General features: G+C 37.9%; 1 protein-coding gene across 9 annotated transcripts in view; it reads left to right on the top strand.

Annotated features, from left to right (window-relative positions):
• The window catches only part of LOC140463037 (protein eva-1 homolog A-like), a 387,899-nt gene extending 372,617 nt beyond the window's left edge, over positions 1–15,282 (top strand). For all 9 annotated transcript variants that reach the window (XM_072556670.1, XM_072556691.1, XM_072556652.1 and 6 more), the window contains 3 exons: positions 2,122–2,286; positions 6,166–6,327; positions 14,014–15,282. In XM_072556670.1, coding sequence (XP_072412771.1) covers positions 2,122–2,286; positions 6,166–6,327; positions 14,014–14,393 — 707 coding nt within the window. In that variant the 3' untranslated portion in view covers positions 14,394–15,282. The remainder of the gene's footprint in view (positions 1–2,121; positions 2,287–6,165; positions 6,328–14,013) is intronic.
• Positions 15,283–15,838: the final 556 nt, after the last annotated feature.

Below are 15,838 nucleotides of genomic sequence, written 5' to 3'. Positions count from 1 at the left end.
CTCACAGTGTGTGCACTTTATCTTAAGTAATATATATTCCCCAAATCTAAATTTTCTTTGGTGATTTCAAATTCCGTATTTTCACAGACTACCTCAACAATTTTCATGTATAAGGAAATTAAATTTAATCTTTACTTGAATTTACATTAAGATTCAGTGGAACTTCTGATACTGAAAATTACTGTTGTCAATTAAGGCAGATGAACACTTAACATCTGAGCATTTGACCATCTGATGTACTTCAGTTAATAAATTGATTTTAAAAAAAATTAATACCTTTTTTAAAAAAGCAGGCAATGGTATATTAAATCAATATATTGAGTATTAATCTGTTATTACAGACAGCAACAAATTCTATTTTACTTTTGGAGTCAAATTATGGGAACTTGTTGAATTGTCAAAGTTTCGAGTCGAAAATAATTGTTTATAAGTGAGGTAGCTTGCAATAAAATAAATATTTCCAATATCTGAAAGATGAGGAATGCCACACAACCACCAGGAACAGCTAATTTGCTTGTATTCTTAGTCAGAGAATACCACATAAGCAGAAGTGTGGAGATTACAAAAGAATGTCTAATTTCAGAACACAAGCTATTTGCAAGTTAAATTACTTTTTGAATCCTTTTTAAAAAAAAATTACAAAACATTTTATCTTCTAGTAAACACTGACAAGCAGTTCAAGGTAACTTGATTTTCTCTTGAAATAGAAATCTGCTTACTATAATGGAACAACTGTCTTCAGTAGTCAGAAATTTGAAATTGTATATTATAGGGGTGGCTCAGTGGTGAGCACTGCTGCCTCACAGCACTAGGGACCCGAGTTCAATTCCAGCCTTGGGCGACTGTCTGTGTGAGGTTGCACATTCTCCCCACATCTGCGTGGGTGCTCTGGTTTCCTTCCACAGTCCAAAGGTGTGCAGGTTAGGTGAATTGGCTATGCTAAATTGCCTGTAGTGTTCAGGGGTGTGTAGGTTAGGTGCATTAGTCAAGTGAAATGTAGAAATAGGGTGGGGGAATGGGTCTGGGTGGGTTACTTTTCGGAGGGACAGTGTGGACTTGTTGGTCCAAATGGCCTGTTTCCACACTGGAACAATTGTATGATTTTGAGTTGCTGGATCCGTGATTAATCTCAATCTCTGAATTCCCTGTAAAACAAAATATTTTGCACTTCTAATTTTCTGCCTTGTCCTTTTGACCCTAAAGCCCCAGGGTTTTCCATGTCTGTGGCTTGGAGCTTTGCCTTGTGGTGCTTGATAATGGAGTATTTCCATTTATTTTTACATTTATTTTAACTAATTTTAAAAATGAAGCAATCAAACTTATGCTGTCATACAGCCTCCTGATTTCTATTTGCCCTGCAGTGTGAACCTGGACAGGAAGTGCCAGATGATTCGATCACTTTATGGCAACAAACGGAGCTTAATGCTGAACTCATTTGAAATGCACATGTGCTATGTTCAGCAGATGTCACCAGATAATGATTGGGCAATATGTAAGATTAATGTCAATACTTAAACTGTAGTAGTCCAACTCCTTTTAATAAGTTAACAAACATACACACTTATAAATAATTATTTTCGACTGGAAACTTTGACAATTCAACAAGTTGCCATAATCTGAATTCAAAAGTAAAATAGAATTTGTTGCTCTCTGTAATAGCAGATTAATACTCAATGTATTGATTTAATATTCTATTGTCTGCTTTTTAAAAAGAGGCATTAATTTTTTAAAAATCAATTTGTTAACTGCTGTATGAAGTACATCAGATGGTTAAGTGTTCATCTGCTTTAATTGACAACGGTAATTTCCAGTCTCAGAAGTTCCACTGAATCCTAATGCAAATTCAAGTCAAGAATGAATTTCATTTTCTTATACATGAAAATTGTTGAGGTAGTCTGATTGGGTTAAGTCAGTTGTTTGTCTGAATGATACTGTTACTGGGTTTAGGAAATCACATGTTTCTGAGAATGTTAGGGATGCATAACATAAAATGATAGCCATATTTGATTTATGGTTTTAATTAAGTTGATTTAGACTTACAAATGGATATTATTTCCATGTGATCAATTTCCTTGAGCATTAATTGTGACTCAATACAATGCTATTTACTTTGTCTTACAGTTCCAAAGAAACTGCTGGGTGAAACCAACCCTAAACCAACTCATTACAAAGGGATTCACCACCCCAATTTTTCACCACACCCTAAACCGTATGATCCTAACATTGTAGGTGATGGTGTCTTCTCCCATGATGTGCTACCCTTTATAACAGAAGTGTCTTTACCAGGTATGTCATTTTCCATTATTTTATAAGGAAATATTAATCAATGACCTCTGGAAAGCTGCCAATTTAACCTATTTTTTAAAAAAATGCTTTTTGTTAATTTTTTGTCATTGCAAAAGCTTATTAGTCCAGAGGCCCATGAGGGGTAAGAGGTTCAGGTCTAGTGACAGGGAAGTGGGGGTTGCTGAGTCCCAGTAATGGGGTGTGAATTGGATCAAAGGTGTAGATGAGGTATTGGATCAGGGTTTGGGATTTGTAAGGGTTCTTGAAGAGATGTAGTTGAAAGTGTGTGAGATTAGATATGGGGTGGGTTGTTCTATTGAATGGTTAGCCAGAAGTTAGACTCGGTATTTAATAATGTTTCTAATTCTTCCTGAGTAACCAATTACTTAACTGCTACAAAATCAGACAAATACTATGATTTAAATGGATACCATTTTGTCCATTCAGAACTATTTGTAATAGAGTCAATTTTCATGAAGGAAACCTGTGCCTATGTCATCTGTTGCTACAATTGAATTGAAAGAGATGAATGCAGGGCACTCTATCCACAAATATTGGGTCAGAGGTTTCCATGAAATTGCAATCTCATGCAGATTGCCACTCTGCTCTTTTTTTTCACAAAGTGCTCAATATTTCTGATAGGTTCTCATCAGAGCTCCTTCAGAAATACAGAGTCTTAATTTCATTCTGACAGGTCTAACATTATATAGAACAGCTGGGGAAGGCAAACCACACGCCCTTTTGCAATAGTAAGTGGCTATGTTCTGTAATTTAAATGTCCAATATCACAGCCACTTTGACAGCTATGAGGGAAGTGTTTAGTGTAAAAGGGTGTCAGGTGGGTCAGGGCAGCATGCCCAGGTATGTTAGGTGTCAACAAAAACAGAAATTGCTGGAAAAGCTCAGCAGGTCTGGCAGTATGTGGAGAGAAATCAGTTAACATTTTGGATCCAGTGATCCTTCTTTAGAGCTCTCAGAAAGTCAGGTGTTAGTTAAGTAAAGTGTGGGTAAGTTGGTTTGCCAGGGAACAATGGGCATATATGTCTTGAAGTGTTTTGCACAGGTCACTGAAAATGAGATATATTGGGTTAGATTAGACTAAATTCCCTACAGCATGGAAACAGGCTCTTCGGCCCAACAAGTCCACACTGACCCTCCGAAGAGTAACCCACCCAGACCCACCTCCCTCTGACTAATGCACTATGGGCAATTTAACATGGCCAATTCACCGGACATGCACATCTTTGGACTGTGGGAGGAAACCGGAACACCCGGAGGAAACCGATGCTGTCACAGGGAGATTGTGCAAACTCCACCCAGACAGTCGCCTGAGGCTGGAATCAAACCTGGGACCATGGTGCTGTGAGGCAGCAGTGCTAACCACTGAGCCAGTATGCCGCTGTCTGGTCTAAGGGAGGATGGGGGCTATCAGATCCAATGGCAGGGTAGATGGTGGGGTGGGGGAGAATACTGGGTCTAGTGGTGGGGAATGGGGATGTCCGTAAGGTTCCTGGGATGGGGTAGGTGTGAAAGATCTGGTAACAGGAAAGGGGGCTGCCGAGTCCAGGTGTTGGGGGATGTCTCGGTCCAAGGAGGAGATGAGGTGTTGGGTCAGGGTGTGAGAACTGTAAGTGGTCTCAGGTGTAGATGGGAGCATATGAGATTAGATTGGGTTTGGGATGTTCAGTTGAATGCTTAATCAGTGCGCACTTGAGCAGCCTTTCGCTATTGGTGCAGCTGTTTAGAAAAAAAAGTATCAAACTCAATCCCAGTTATTTGGGAGAAGCTGCAATGTTTAAACAAAACTTTAATGGAAACATTAAAATAATTATCTGAAGATAATTCAGTGTTTCACATAATCAGTGACATAATATGTATTTTATTTGAACAAGACAATACAAATTTCAGCTACTGAAAAAAGAACAAAAGGTTGAATATTAAAGAAGAACACATAGAACAAAGAGGAGATGGCATAGAAGACTGGATTCCTCCCAGCCATCTCATTCAGCCATGTTTGATTATCAAACACAATGCATTCATGATATGGTTGTAAATGCTCTTCTCACCTGGTACCTTGTATACCATTTTACAGTGTGGAGGCACTCAGATTTCTCATTTGGCCTCCATCGCTATTTCATGCAAGGCTAGGGGAGGCCTATGCCACTTGGATAGCCCAATAACCGTTGGTATATCCGTTGTTGTCAGGCACGAAGGGATTCGGGCCCTCATTTGTGCACAGGACACTCCATCCTTACCTGGTCTCGTCTACGGGTGACTCTAGACCCACAGCAATCTGGTTGACTCCTAATTGCCTCTGTAAGTTGGGAGGTTCATGATCCTGTGAGTAAAACAGCAATGAGGTAGTTTTGATTTAGGATAGTGTGTGACTTGGAAGGACACTTGCAGATGTTGGGGCTTCCATGCAGCTTTCTAGGTAGTAAAGGTTGCAGATTTCACAGGTGAACTTGCAGGAGGCTTGGTGAGTTATTGCAGCGTATCTTGTAGATTGTACACACTGCTGCCATTGTGCATTGGTGGAAATAGATTTTTAATGGGAGTACTAATCAATTGGGCTATTTTGTCCTGGATTGTGTCAAGCTTAGTATCACTGAAAGAGCACACAGTTTGTCAAAGCTTTTTGCTTTGCTCTCCAGGACAATTCACAAGAATACCAATGTAAAGGGAGAACAATATTTATACTGCATGAGAGAAAGTGCTGATTGGTTGTCAAATTAACTCTGATTGGTAGAGGAAATACCTGATGAGTACACGATGAACAACTTTGACAAAATGTCATTTTTCAACTATACTCAAGTTCCTAAGTGTTAGATCTGCACTCATTTAGGCAAGTGGAGAGTATTCCATTATTTATTGATGATTATCATACATAAATGGCTATTACTTTTACTGTTCCCCTCAAGATAAAACCCTTTCTCTCAGTTTTGCCAAAAGCTTTCATAATTTCAAAGAATTTTATTTAGTCACACCTTAGCAGTCTAGATTGTGCCATTTGATGGCCTTCTGTCTCCAAGCTTTCCTGTGCTTGTTATGCACTGAACTGTTGGGAGGATGGACACATGGGAAACCCCATTGTTAGGAATTTTTGATGCCATCCTGACTACTGGTCTTTTGCAGGCTGGATAGATCTCTTGGTACCCCTGAGAAACAGCATCAGTGTCTTGGCCTAATGTCTGATCCTTCTGCTAACTCATGCATAGTTACAATAGGAATGAATTAGAAGGACTGGAGATCATTGCCTCCATCGTATCTAATTTTATTTTAAGAACTGAAATGTAGTGAGCTTTATTTCAGGTCTTTTGTAGCAACCAAGTGAATGGTTTTTAACCACAAACACATTAGGATTTCTTGGTTAACTTGTTTTAAAAGATTTCAAAATTTAGCAGCTGGAGGCAAACTGGGAAGCTGCAGATAACATCTCAATGCTTCTTTTACAGAAGCATTGGCAAACCTCAGCAAATTTCAATTAAATTATTAACATCCCTTATCTATAACTTGAGAGGAAGTTATATCTTGTCTTGGATAAATATAATAAAAGAGCCTTTGAAGTAGCAATAAAATCCATCAGCTCTGCCTTTTAGTTATGGCAAAGTAGTGAACAATGGTTTAATGTGCCTGGTCTAAAGTCTAGAAAAAGTTAGTATTTTTTACACTGGAATCTCACATGGTGGATTGCTGCCCATACATACACCTGTACATCTGTGCTGTCTTTTCCTATATGACTTGGTTATTGTTTGAAATTTTTTCATTAAGTACATTGTGACTTTATGATTTTCACATGAATAAGAATGTTTTGTAGCATTGTCTTGAATACTATGTACTATATAATACTTAACTTGATGCTTTGCTGAATTTATGCAGAAGAAAAGAAGAAAGAAAGATCGGCTTCTGATTACCCAATAGATGCCAAGCCATTACCAGACCCAGTGGATAAGATTGACAAACAACTTGTTGAAACAAGGGGCATTCAGACAAAGATGGCATTATTAAGCAACCTTTTGGAAACCTATTCTTATATCATAGGTAGGTCAATAATTCCATTTTGTTTTATTATTTAGTGTAAAAAAATAATATGGTGGTGGAAAAAACTTTCCTTAAAGATAAAGAGTATTCTATATAATAATGAAGAAAATGCAAGCAGAATTAAGAAAGTAGAGCTAAATATTTGAAATCTTGGTCAGTAAAAGGATCCTACGAAAGTTTTCAATGAGGAGGGAGATGTAGAAAGGTAAAGACTCTATGGAAGGCATTGTAGAGATTCAGCTTTATGTCAAATGACAGTTTTGCTGTCAATAGTAACATCAGCCAATGAGATCGTGAGAGGCCCAATCAGAACAATTAAAGAGTTTGGTGGTTAGAGGTGAGATTGGAAGAAATCGGAGCTGTTATGGTCAAGGCTGTGTATGGCTGAATTTATATCTTTTTTGTGTGTGGCTGTGTGTGTGAACATGGGTCTGGTGAGGACCACTTAGGGAACCAACATGCTCTGTCTGAATGATTCCTAAGAGATGGTTGATCAGCTATTTAAACCAGGTATTTTCTGAAATGTTAGGATGGCATGTTCCAATAAGATATCAGGCATATGTTTTAAGATCCCTTAGAGAAATTGGGTTGCCCTGAATAGAGAAAATACTGAATTGCACCAGTCAGGTTTTCTAGGTATCAAAATGGCCTTGCAAGTAGCTGCCACTGAAACGATGGTCTTTTAAGAAGTTTAAAAATAAGTCAGAAAGAATTGAACATTCACATTCAGAACCAGATATCTTGAGTAAACAAAAAATATTTGAATCTGAAGTATATGTAACAGATTTTATTGATGGTCAGTAGTGATCAGTTATTTTAATTTCTGTATATTTCTCTCTCTGAAGAACTATTGAAAATCATACACTTTATACATCATATTTTGCCAATACTTCAGCCGGCCAATATTTCACTCTTTGTAATCCTGGACCATCACTCAATCATTGGTCATCACCGCAGCTCACATAGACACAATTGGTGTTCATTCACCATTCGCAGCATTGACTCCTGCCAGGTCGCTGCCAGTACAGGGCCCCTTGCACCTTCCTTAATGATCAACAAATGCACTCTGGGACTGAATTTGCCCAGAACTCTGATTAACTTCAATAAGCAACCCACAGAGATGGCTGAGAAATCCCTTGCAGTTGTCTTTCCAGCTCCTCGATAAATCAGATACAATTCCCCTGACTGCTGCTGATCAAAAAAGAAGAGACAATTGCCCTCTCCCTGAAATGTTACTGGACAGGTCCTGTTATGGACCATGCTAGAACCCCTCAAAACATTTTAAGAAGATAACCCAGACCTTAACCTTTCTTGTAGTTTCAAGTAGATGGAAGGTGGATATGCCAGGAGTGATGCCGCTGGTCAAACCTATTGACTTCAAGTAAAACAGAATTTCTTTACACACAATCAAAGGAAACACAAACAAAATAAAACAGAATTTAGAACAACAACAATTTGAAAACCTGACCAACATGATATCCTGGCAACTTAACAAAAAGCTATTCCGATTTCCTACTGCATCCCATAAATACACCACTTGGCAAAAAGTTAAATTCAAACACAGGTTTTTACAGGAGAGACAGAGATTGGAGAGAGAATCAGCTGGGGATCATTTTCTGAAGCATGGTACCTTTGTTTCACTCCAGCAGTCTCTCTGGATCTCCAACTAAAACCAAATCATCTAGAAAGATCTCTGAATTGGGAGAACTGGTCACTCCCCTTTCATTGTGCAAATGTTTTTAAAATAAACCCAAAAAGCCATTTTCCCTGATTGTTGCCTTAGGCAGTATCTGTTAGCCATAATCAAAATAGCCTTTTCCCAGACAAGTTGGAACCTCTGCCTTTTACAACCCTTTTTGAAAGAAATCGAGGAAAACAAAACATTGTTAAAGGAACAGCATCATCACATTCCTCTGATGATAAATATTCCAAACTGATGACTGATTATGGCCAAGACCCTGTATTATGCATGGACTCTTTCCATGACTGACAATACTGGGTGTCCCAAACAATCATGGTCCCTCCCTTGTCCGGACTGAAGACTACCCCACCCCCTTACAGGCAGCAGTGCATTTCTGCATAGAAAGCTACCACATGCTGCAGGTGTTAGATTGACATTTCCTTTTGCTGTACAACAAGACACCCATGTCCCCAGACCGATCCCTATAGCCAAGCATGGTCAGCAGACTATATGTCTGTGCAAAAGAACACATCACTGTAACAGTACTGATAACCTTTGGCTCTAGCTGATGTGCTGGCACACTAAGGCAGATATGCAAGCATGGCAGTATGCTGTAAGTGTGCAAGTGCTAAGAGAACAAACAAGCACCCCTGAGAAACAGCCTGATTGAATCCCTGAGCTGGATGCCTGTTTCTGTGTGGAAAGTGTCCTGCTGCAGCTTTTCACTGCCAGTTACTGATGCACCTTGCAATTCAAGTCGTACTTACTGAATGGTTTGCAGGTGAATCATAATGGTCATAAGACAAAAGCTGGATGTCAATATCTGTGGTGCCTGTGGATCATCCCCTGAGGTGTTGTTTGTTTCTAGATCAGATCAGAGCTAGTGGCAAGCTGAAGTTATTGCTACATACATTGGTTTCCATATTGAGATTTTTCGACATCTGGCTTGTTTAGCACATTTAGTAAGAGAGGAAGTAGAATATTAATGAGATAAGTTGGGCTGCTTACATGACATTTCACAAGCATTTTGTTTTCAATAGAATATGAATATATGTATTCTAAGCAGTTTCTCATATGCCATTGTTGTTGGAGTGTTAATTGATACTGAAGTTAGTGTAGATTGGATGAATGGTCATAGAAGGGCCATGAGTTTTCATGGAGAATATGAAGGGTCATTGGGGTCGTGAGTGCAATGATTTGACATGAGGAATGGTGTGGGTTGAGTTGGTATGTGTACATGAAGGTGGCAAGGGAATTGGAGGGAGGGGGATTGAATAATGGAACGTGCAGCATGAGGGCTGGAGGTCTGAAAATGTAATTAAGTATATGGGACAGAAAACAGCATTTTAACAAGCCCAATTCCAATCTGCTTTTAGGGGCAGCGGATCTGACCTTATCCTCCTCACCCAGCGTGAACATTGTTTGTGAATGTGTTTTATGCCAAGACGGGTCTACTGAATAAGTAAATGTCCCAACTTGGACTAGCAACCCTGTAGCAAAAATATGGCTGTTAATGCTATCTCTCTCATGCTGAACACTGCCAGGCTTATGGAGCATTTCCATAATTTTCTATTTTTATTCAGTTTTGTGGGAAAATTGGCTATTAGAGGCTTGGGCTTGTCTACTTTGGAGAACCATAAAAGCGTTGGGAATTATAGCTCTGGAAACATTGAAGAAAATACAAATGCAGTATTATTTACCTGGTACCTGTGGTTTAAGGGGATGAATGTTCAGAAATCAAGGAGAGCTGCTTCTGATGGAAGCAGAGCTTTTGGGGCTGGTTTATGGTCCCTTTATTCATTCATGGGACAAGGGCATCACTGGCCAGGCAACATTTATTGCCCGTTCCTAATTCAAATTTCAGTTAAGAATCAACCACATTGCTGTGGGTCTGGTGTCACATTTAGGCCAAACCAGTTTCCTTCCCCAAAGGACATTAGTGAACCTGATGGGTTTTTCTTGACAATCGACTGTGGTTTCATGGTCATTACTAAATTCTTCATTCCAGATTTTTTTTTAAAATTGAAAGTGTATTCCATCATCTGTCATAGCAGGATTTGAACCCGGGTTCCCAGAACATTACCGATATCTCTGGATTAAAGGTCTAGTGATAGTACCACTAAACCATCACCTCTTCCTGCTTGTACTGCCTGTAAACTGTTTTTGATTATTTTGCTTATGATATAATAAGGTTATAAGTTAATATTGGGGCATGGGGAACTGTCACAACAATTTTTTTATTGATGCTTTTTGCTGGAGTATGTTGACAATGGTTTTGATTGAAAGTAAAATGACAGTGAAAAAGTAAATTGACCAAATTTTGCATGTAAAAGTGCAGCAGGTCAGGCAGCATCCAAGGAGCAGGAGAATCGACGTTTCGGGCATAAGCTTGAAGAAGGGCTTATGCCCGAAACGTCGATTCTCCTGCTCCTTGGATGCTGCTTGACCTGCTGCGCTTTTCCAGCAACACATTTTTCAGCTCTGATCTCCAGCATCTGCAGTCCTCACTTTCTCCTAGTAAAATTTTGCATGTGACTATAACTTGCTGAAACTGATCCTTGAAAACAAATGATGGCTATAGCACAGGTGCCAAACATATTAAATGTAATGAGGATTTTTATTTGCATTTAAAATTATTGTAACGTTATCAGCGAAGAATAGACTGCCAAGGTGCAGAACACACCAATTGTGCAAAAGCTGCAATAACATCAGACTTCTGTTAGCCTGGGGTCCTTCAGGGTGATCTGAATCAATTTTAAATCTGCACGCCCAGTGGAAAAGGTACAGACAGGCAGTGAGGATGTTGCACTGCATTCCTGCCTGTCAAAACCTTGCCCCTCTGCCCCCATCCCCCTCCTCTATCATTTCAGCTCAAATCACGGTTCTTTTGTTCCCTCAGTCAGGTGGAGACCTACTTTACATTCAAAAGTCATAATAACTAAAACACTTGGGAGGCCTGCAAGGGGCCAGACATTACAGCAAGACCTGGAGGTTCACAGCAGGGAGGCATAAGGCTGGATAGTCGACAGTGTGCTCAGCATGTAATAGTATTTTAACAAGTGGATGTTGGCTATAACAGTGCCTGGATTTTTCAGTCATCAGTGGAAACGTTGCTCCCTTGAACAATCAATAAGAAACAAAAAAAAATTGAACACAGCTTGTCTAACTATTTCATATTTACTAAGATAGTCAATACACAATCTATAACAATTCCTAAATAAACTAAAATTAAGTTGCACTTTGTATTTTGGTGCTGATGTGGTACAAGAACCTTCAGAATATATTTTACACAAAAGCATTGCTTAATATAGTACAGATATGTCCATCTGCAAGCAGTAGTTAATAATTAAATATTCTGTTTTGTCAAGCTGCATACCTTGTGGAATTGTAAACTGATTATATCTAACCATATGTTAGTGGATATTTATTAGTTTTATAGATATTTTTTTCCTTTCTCCGAAGTCAATCTTGGAAGTATAACTTAGAAATAAAAGATAGGTAACTACAGATTGATTTCCTATTTTGAATAATTGTCTGATGGCAGCGTATCCACAGAAAAAAATCACGCAGACTTTTGGAGTATTGTGCACGGTTTTGGGCCCCATATTTCAGGAAGGATGTACTGGCCCAAGATTGTGTTCAGAGGAATGGTCCCAGGAATGAAAAGCTTAATGTATGAGGAACATAAGGATGAGGGGCTATCTGATTGAGTGGTCTGGACAGAGTGGATGTTGGGAAGATGTTTCCATTGGTAGGAGAGACTAGGACCTGAGGGCACAGTCTTAGAGTAAAGGGAAGACCTTTTAGAATGGAAATAAGGAGAAACGTCTTCAGCCAGAGTGTGTACTGCTTTGAACTTCTGTTCCTATATTTCATTGTCTTATGGTAATCTCACAAGTTGTTTTGCAGACCTGAAAGTTTGTTAGTAATTCTTTTTATTCCAACAGATATGTTTTTGGAGCATGTCATTCAGTAGTCATGAAAAGAAATATTGAAGTTTTAATTTATTTTTCAGCATAAGTAAAGCTGGCAAAAAAGATGAAGCCTGAAATATGCATTAAGAGTCACTTAAAGTTAATGTTTATTTTTAGCCATTACTTCATGAGAAGGTGTTGTTCCTTTTACTGCTGCTTAGCTTTGAATAGTAAGAGTACAGATAAAAACAGTGGGTGGGAAGCTGTAAATGCCCTCCCACTGGCATCTGACCTCTTCCATGTCCATGCATTAACCAGGCCCTTTAATCAATTCCAAATGGTAACTGAATGAAAGCAAACCTATTGGAGAATTTACAAATAGCTGGGCTAACCAGTCTGTACATCACAAAATTTGCCTGGGTTTGATCTGTAGCTTCAGCAAGAAAAGCATGTAATGTAAATGAAACAAATTTGAACTTAAAATGTCTGCACACAGAAAATACTGTGTGCGTCTAATTAAATATGTTCAATTATATTTCCTTACATATGAACTTTGTTGTACCTTTTAATATAAAGTAAATGAATATGCTTCCTGAGTTTACATTTCTGTCTTGTGATACTTAAGGATCATGTTGGCTACAGGCTATAGAATAAATTTAGGTTCAAGCAGTTAAAGTTTAACAAGGCAGCATGGCAAGACACTTGGCTACAAAGAGGAGAATTTCATTTTGATTGATGAATTTTACATGTGTTAAATATTAACTACTATAAATAATGAAACTGAAGTTTATCTGTAGAAACCAACCCTATCACTTAGGTTACCATTGATTTAAAAGAAAGGATAATTTGAAAATACTCGTAACAACAGTGAGTCAATAAATTTGTCAACAAGAGTGACAGCATAGGCTTCAGTGAACGGCCAAATAAGTAAAAGTTTTATCTGACCAATAACTTGAAGGGTACATAAGCCTTTTGGCAAACATGGAAGGGTTGGCGCCAATTGCAGCTCACAATTAAGAAGGATAGACGACTTTTGAACCGTTAAGAAGTTATTACTTTTTTGTATTAAGTGGTGGAATTTGTATTATGCCATTGAAAATGATAGGAATTCCTGAGCTGCTTGAATCAGGTCAGAATGGATGGGGGCTCAGGGAGAATGGAGGGTGGAATTTTAATGAACATTTAAAATGAAAGAATTTAAAGATACACACTTTAACAATTATTTTGAAGACCATTAGCAGCTGAAACAGTTGTTATTTCTCGGTTATTATCAATCGGAGGGCATTTTAATAAAAATACTTACAAGTCATTTGGGAGTACTAGAAACATTTCAGTCATGACTTTAGTAGAAACAGATATAACTGTAAAAGATAAAAAAAGGTCCTAGTCTCTGCCATCGATAGTTGGGGTTTTAATCCTTAGAGTATTCAATACTGATGAGCTGATATTTATATTGGTTCTCATAGTATAAGAACTAGATGTAGTCCTGAAAGATTCAATCTATTTTTAATGCAGTTCCTGGTATCTGCATTTTTACTATAATTTCAAGTATTGCTGTGTCTGGGAAAGTACTGAGCAATTTGGTTCCAACCCATTGCAAGTTTTTCTCAGCTTGTAATGCTGCAAATGGCCCCAATATGTTGGAGACTGAGCCCTTTCTTCCATCAGATAACAGACCACTATGCAGTAGTGATATCATGAGCATATCTGTTAAAGTTATTTTGTAAATTAGCTGTGATCCATAACATGAAACAGAACATACATGTAAATATATACATTGGTGACATGAATAATGCACTTTCATTGTTGTCTGTTGTGAAGTGAGGGGCTGGACTAATACCAGGAGAAAGTGAAGACTGCAGATGCTGGAGAGTCAGGGTCAAAATGTACAGCAAGTCAGGTAGCATCTGAGGAGCAGGAGAGTCGATGTTTCGGACATCATTCCTGATGAAGGACTATTATGTCCTTCTGGTAAACTGAATGAGAAAATTTGTATGGGGTCTGTGAGTAATGCAGGAAAGAAGGGTGGGTTGTGATGTGTTTCTAAATGAAACAATTGAATGACATAAATCAATTCTGTTTCTTTTACAGACAATCCTGAGAAAACTGCTTTGTATTTTGTTTCTGGTGTGTGCATTGGACTGATTTTAACACTGTGTGCTCTGGTTATGCGGATATCCTGCCGAACAGATTTTAAGAAATCAGGGATAAAGAATGCAGGTGATGATGTTAGTAATGATGATGATGATGATGATGATGACAGTGATGATGATAACTCTGATACTACCTCTGATCTATCTGCAAGACGACATCGCCGCTTTGAGAGAACTTTAAATATGAATGTTTTTACCTCTGCTGAAGAATTGGAACGAGCACAGAGATTGGAAGAGAGAGAACGGATAATTCGAGAGATTTGGATGAACGGCCAACCAGATATTCCTGCCACTAGAAGTTTGAACCGCTATTACTAATGTGTTATCCACTGGATTCAAAATGATGATATGGTAATGGTTTGAAAGACATAATGGTGCTTTTGGCATCCACCAGCTGTATGTGACTTGAGCTATAGTTATCCTCAGCTCTGGTGCATCTCTAGATAATAACCGGAGTAAAGAACTTTAATTTCATCAAGCATTTGAAAGAACTTCTCCAAGTGTTAAAATCAATTTGTTCTTCTTAATATCTGAAGAATGAATTGTTCCCATATTCACTGAATAATCTCATCCTTAATTCATTAAGGAAATTATCTTTATTTAACAAATTTGTAGATCTATTCTCCAGTGGCAAAACTGAACTGGTGCCTCAGGGATAAAATCCTGTTATTTTATTTGTCTAAGTTTAATTGAGAGTTCTCATATTTTTCAGGATGCATCATTGATTATACACAACGTTTGAGGGAAATGAAATGCCTCCGAGGTTAACTGGTGCTTTTAAGGGAAAAACTTATGAATGTGCCTTTGCCTTTCCAACTTGTTTATTGTGATAATTGGAAAGTACTGCAGCCAACATTTATCATATTGACAAAACATTATAAATTACAAGATCAGGATGCATGAATGTAATGTACCAAAGCTTGTTTGAATGAAACCAAAACATTATTTTCTCTTGGATAACGATTTACAAATGAAATAAAAATAAATTAATTCTGAATGTTATTATTCTTGTTGGATCTCAGTACTGAGATATTTGGGACCCTTGACCAGATGCTGAAAAATAATCAAGTCAGTTTGTCCACTTTTCTTAACATCTGCTTATGTTTCTCTTTAGTCCCATGTTATCAATGAGGTAATTAAAAAGAAATACTGCATACGTTAGATGTCTTAAAAATGCTCAAGAAATTAAACTGCTTTTCTACTTTCAGATGCTGACTTGGTGTGTATTTCTAATATTTTCTATTAGTGATATCAGTCACACTGATACTTCAGTTTACCCAATGAAGTATTGTAAACCAATTTATGCTCAGCTTTTTTGACATGCAGGAGAACTGAGTATACTGTGATGCAGTTTAATTTTATTTGTTACTGCTGTAGATAAGAAATTAGGAAAATCTATTTCATCTAATTATGACTAGAATTTTTTTTGACATTCCATTAAAGATTGTGATGGGTTAACTAGGTTTATATATTCAGAAACTTAAACCACAACATCATGACAAAATACTTGATATTTTACTATGTAAAAAATGTTGTAATTTTAAAACACAAAAGAACATTATTAAAGCTATGAAAGAGCAAATATTTTCCACCTTATGAGCACCTGTATGTTTTTGTAATAAATTCACTGTTGAAACACGTGGTGTTGTTGTTAAAGTTAGTTTGTTGCCACAACTCTGGAATATATAAAAGTGTGGTATCTGACACTCAAATCAAACCTTTGGCTCAGTGGTCGCTTCCTCCTTCTGATTCAAGGTGAGATA

The sequence above is a fragment of the Chiloscyllium punctatum genome, chromosome 3, assembly GCF_047496795.1.
Source record: "Chiloscyllium punctatum isolate Juve2018m chromosome 3, sChiPun1.3, whole genome shotgun sequence".
Classification (NCBI taxonomy): domain Eukaryota; kingdom Metazoa; phylum Chordata; class Chondrichthyes; order Orectolobiformes; family Hemiscylliidae; genus Chiloscyllium; species Chiloscyllium punctatum.
This window is presented reverse-complemented; position numbering and strand designations above follow the sequence as displayed.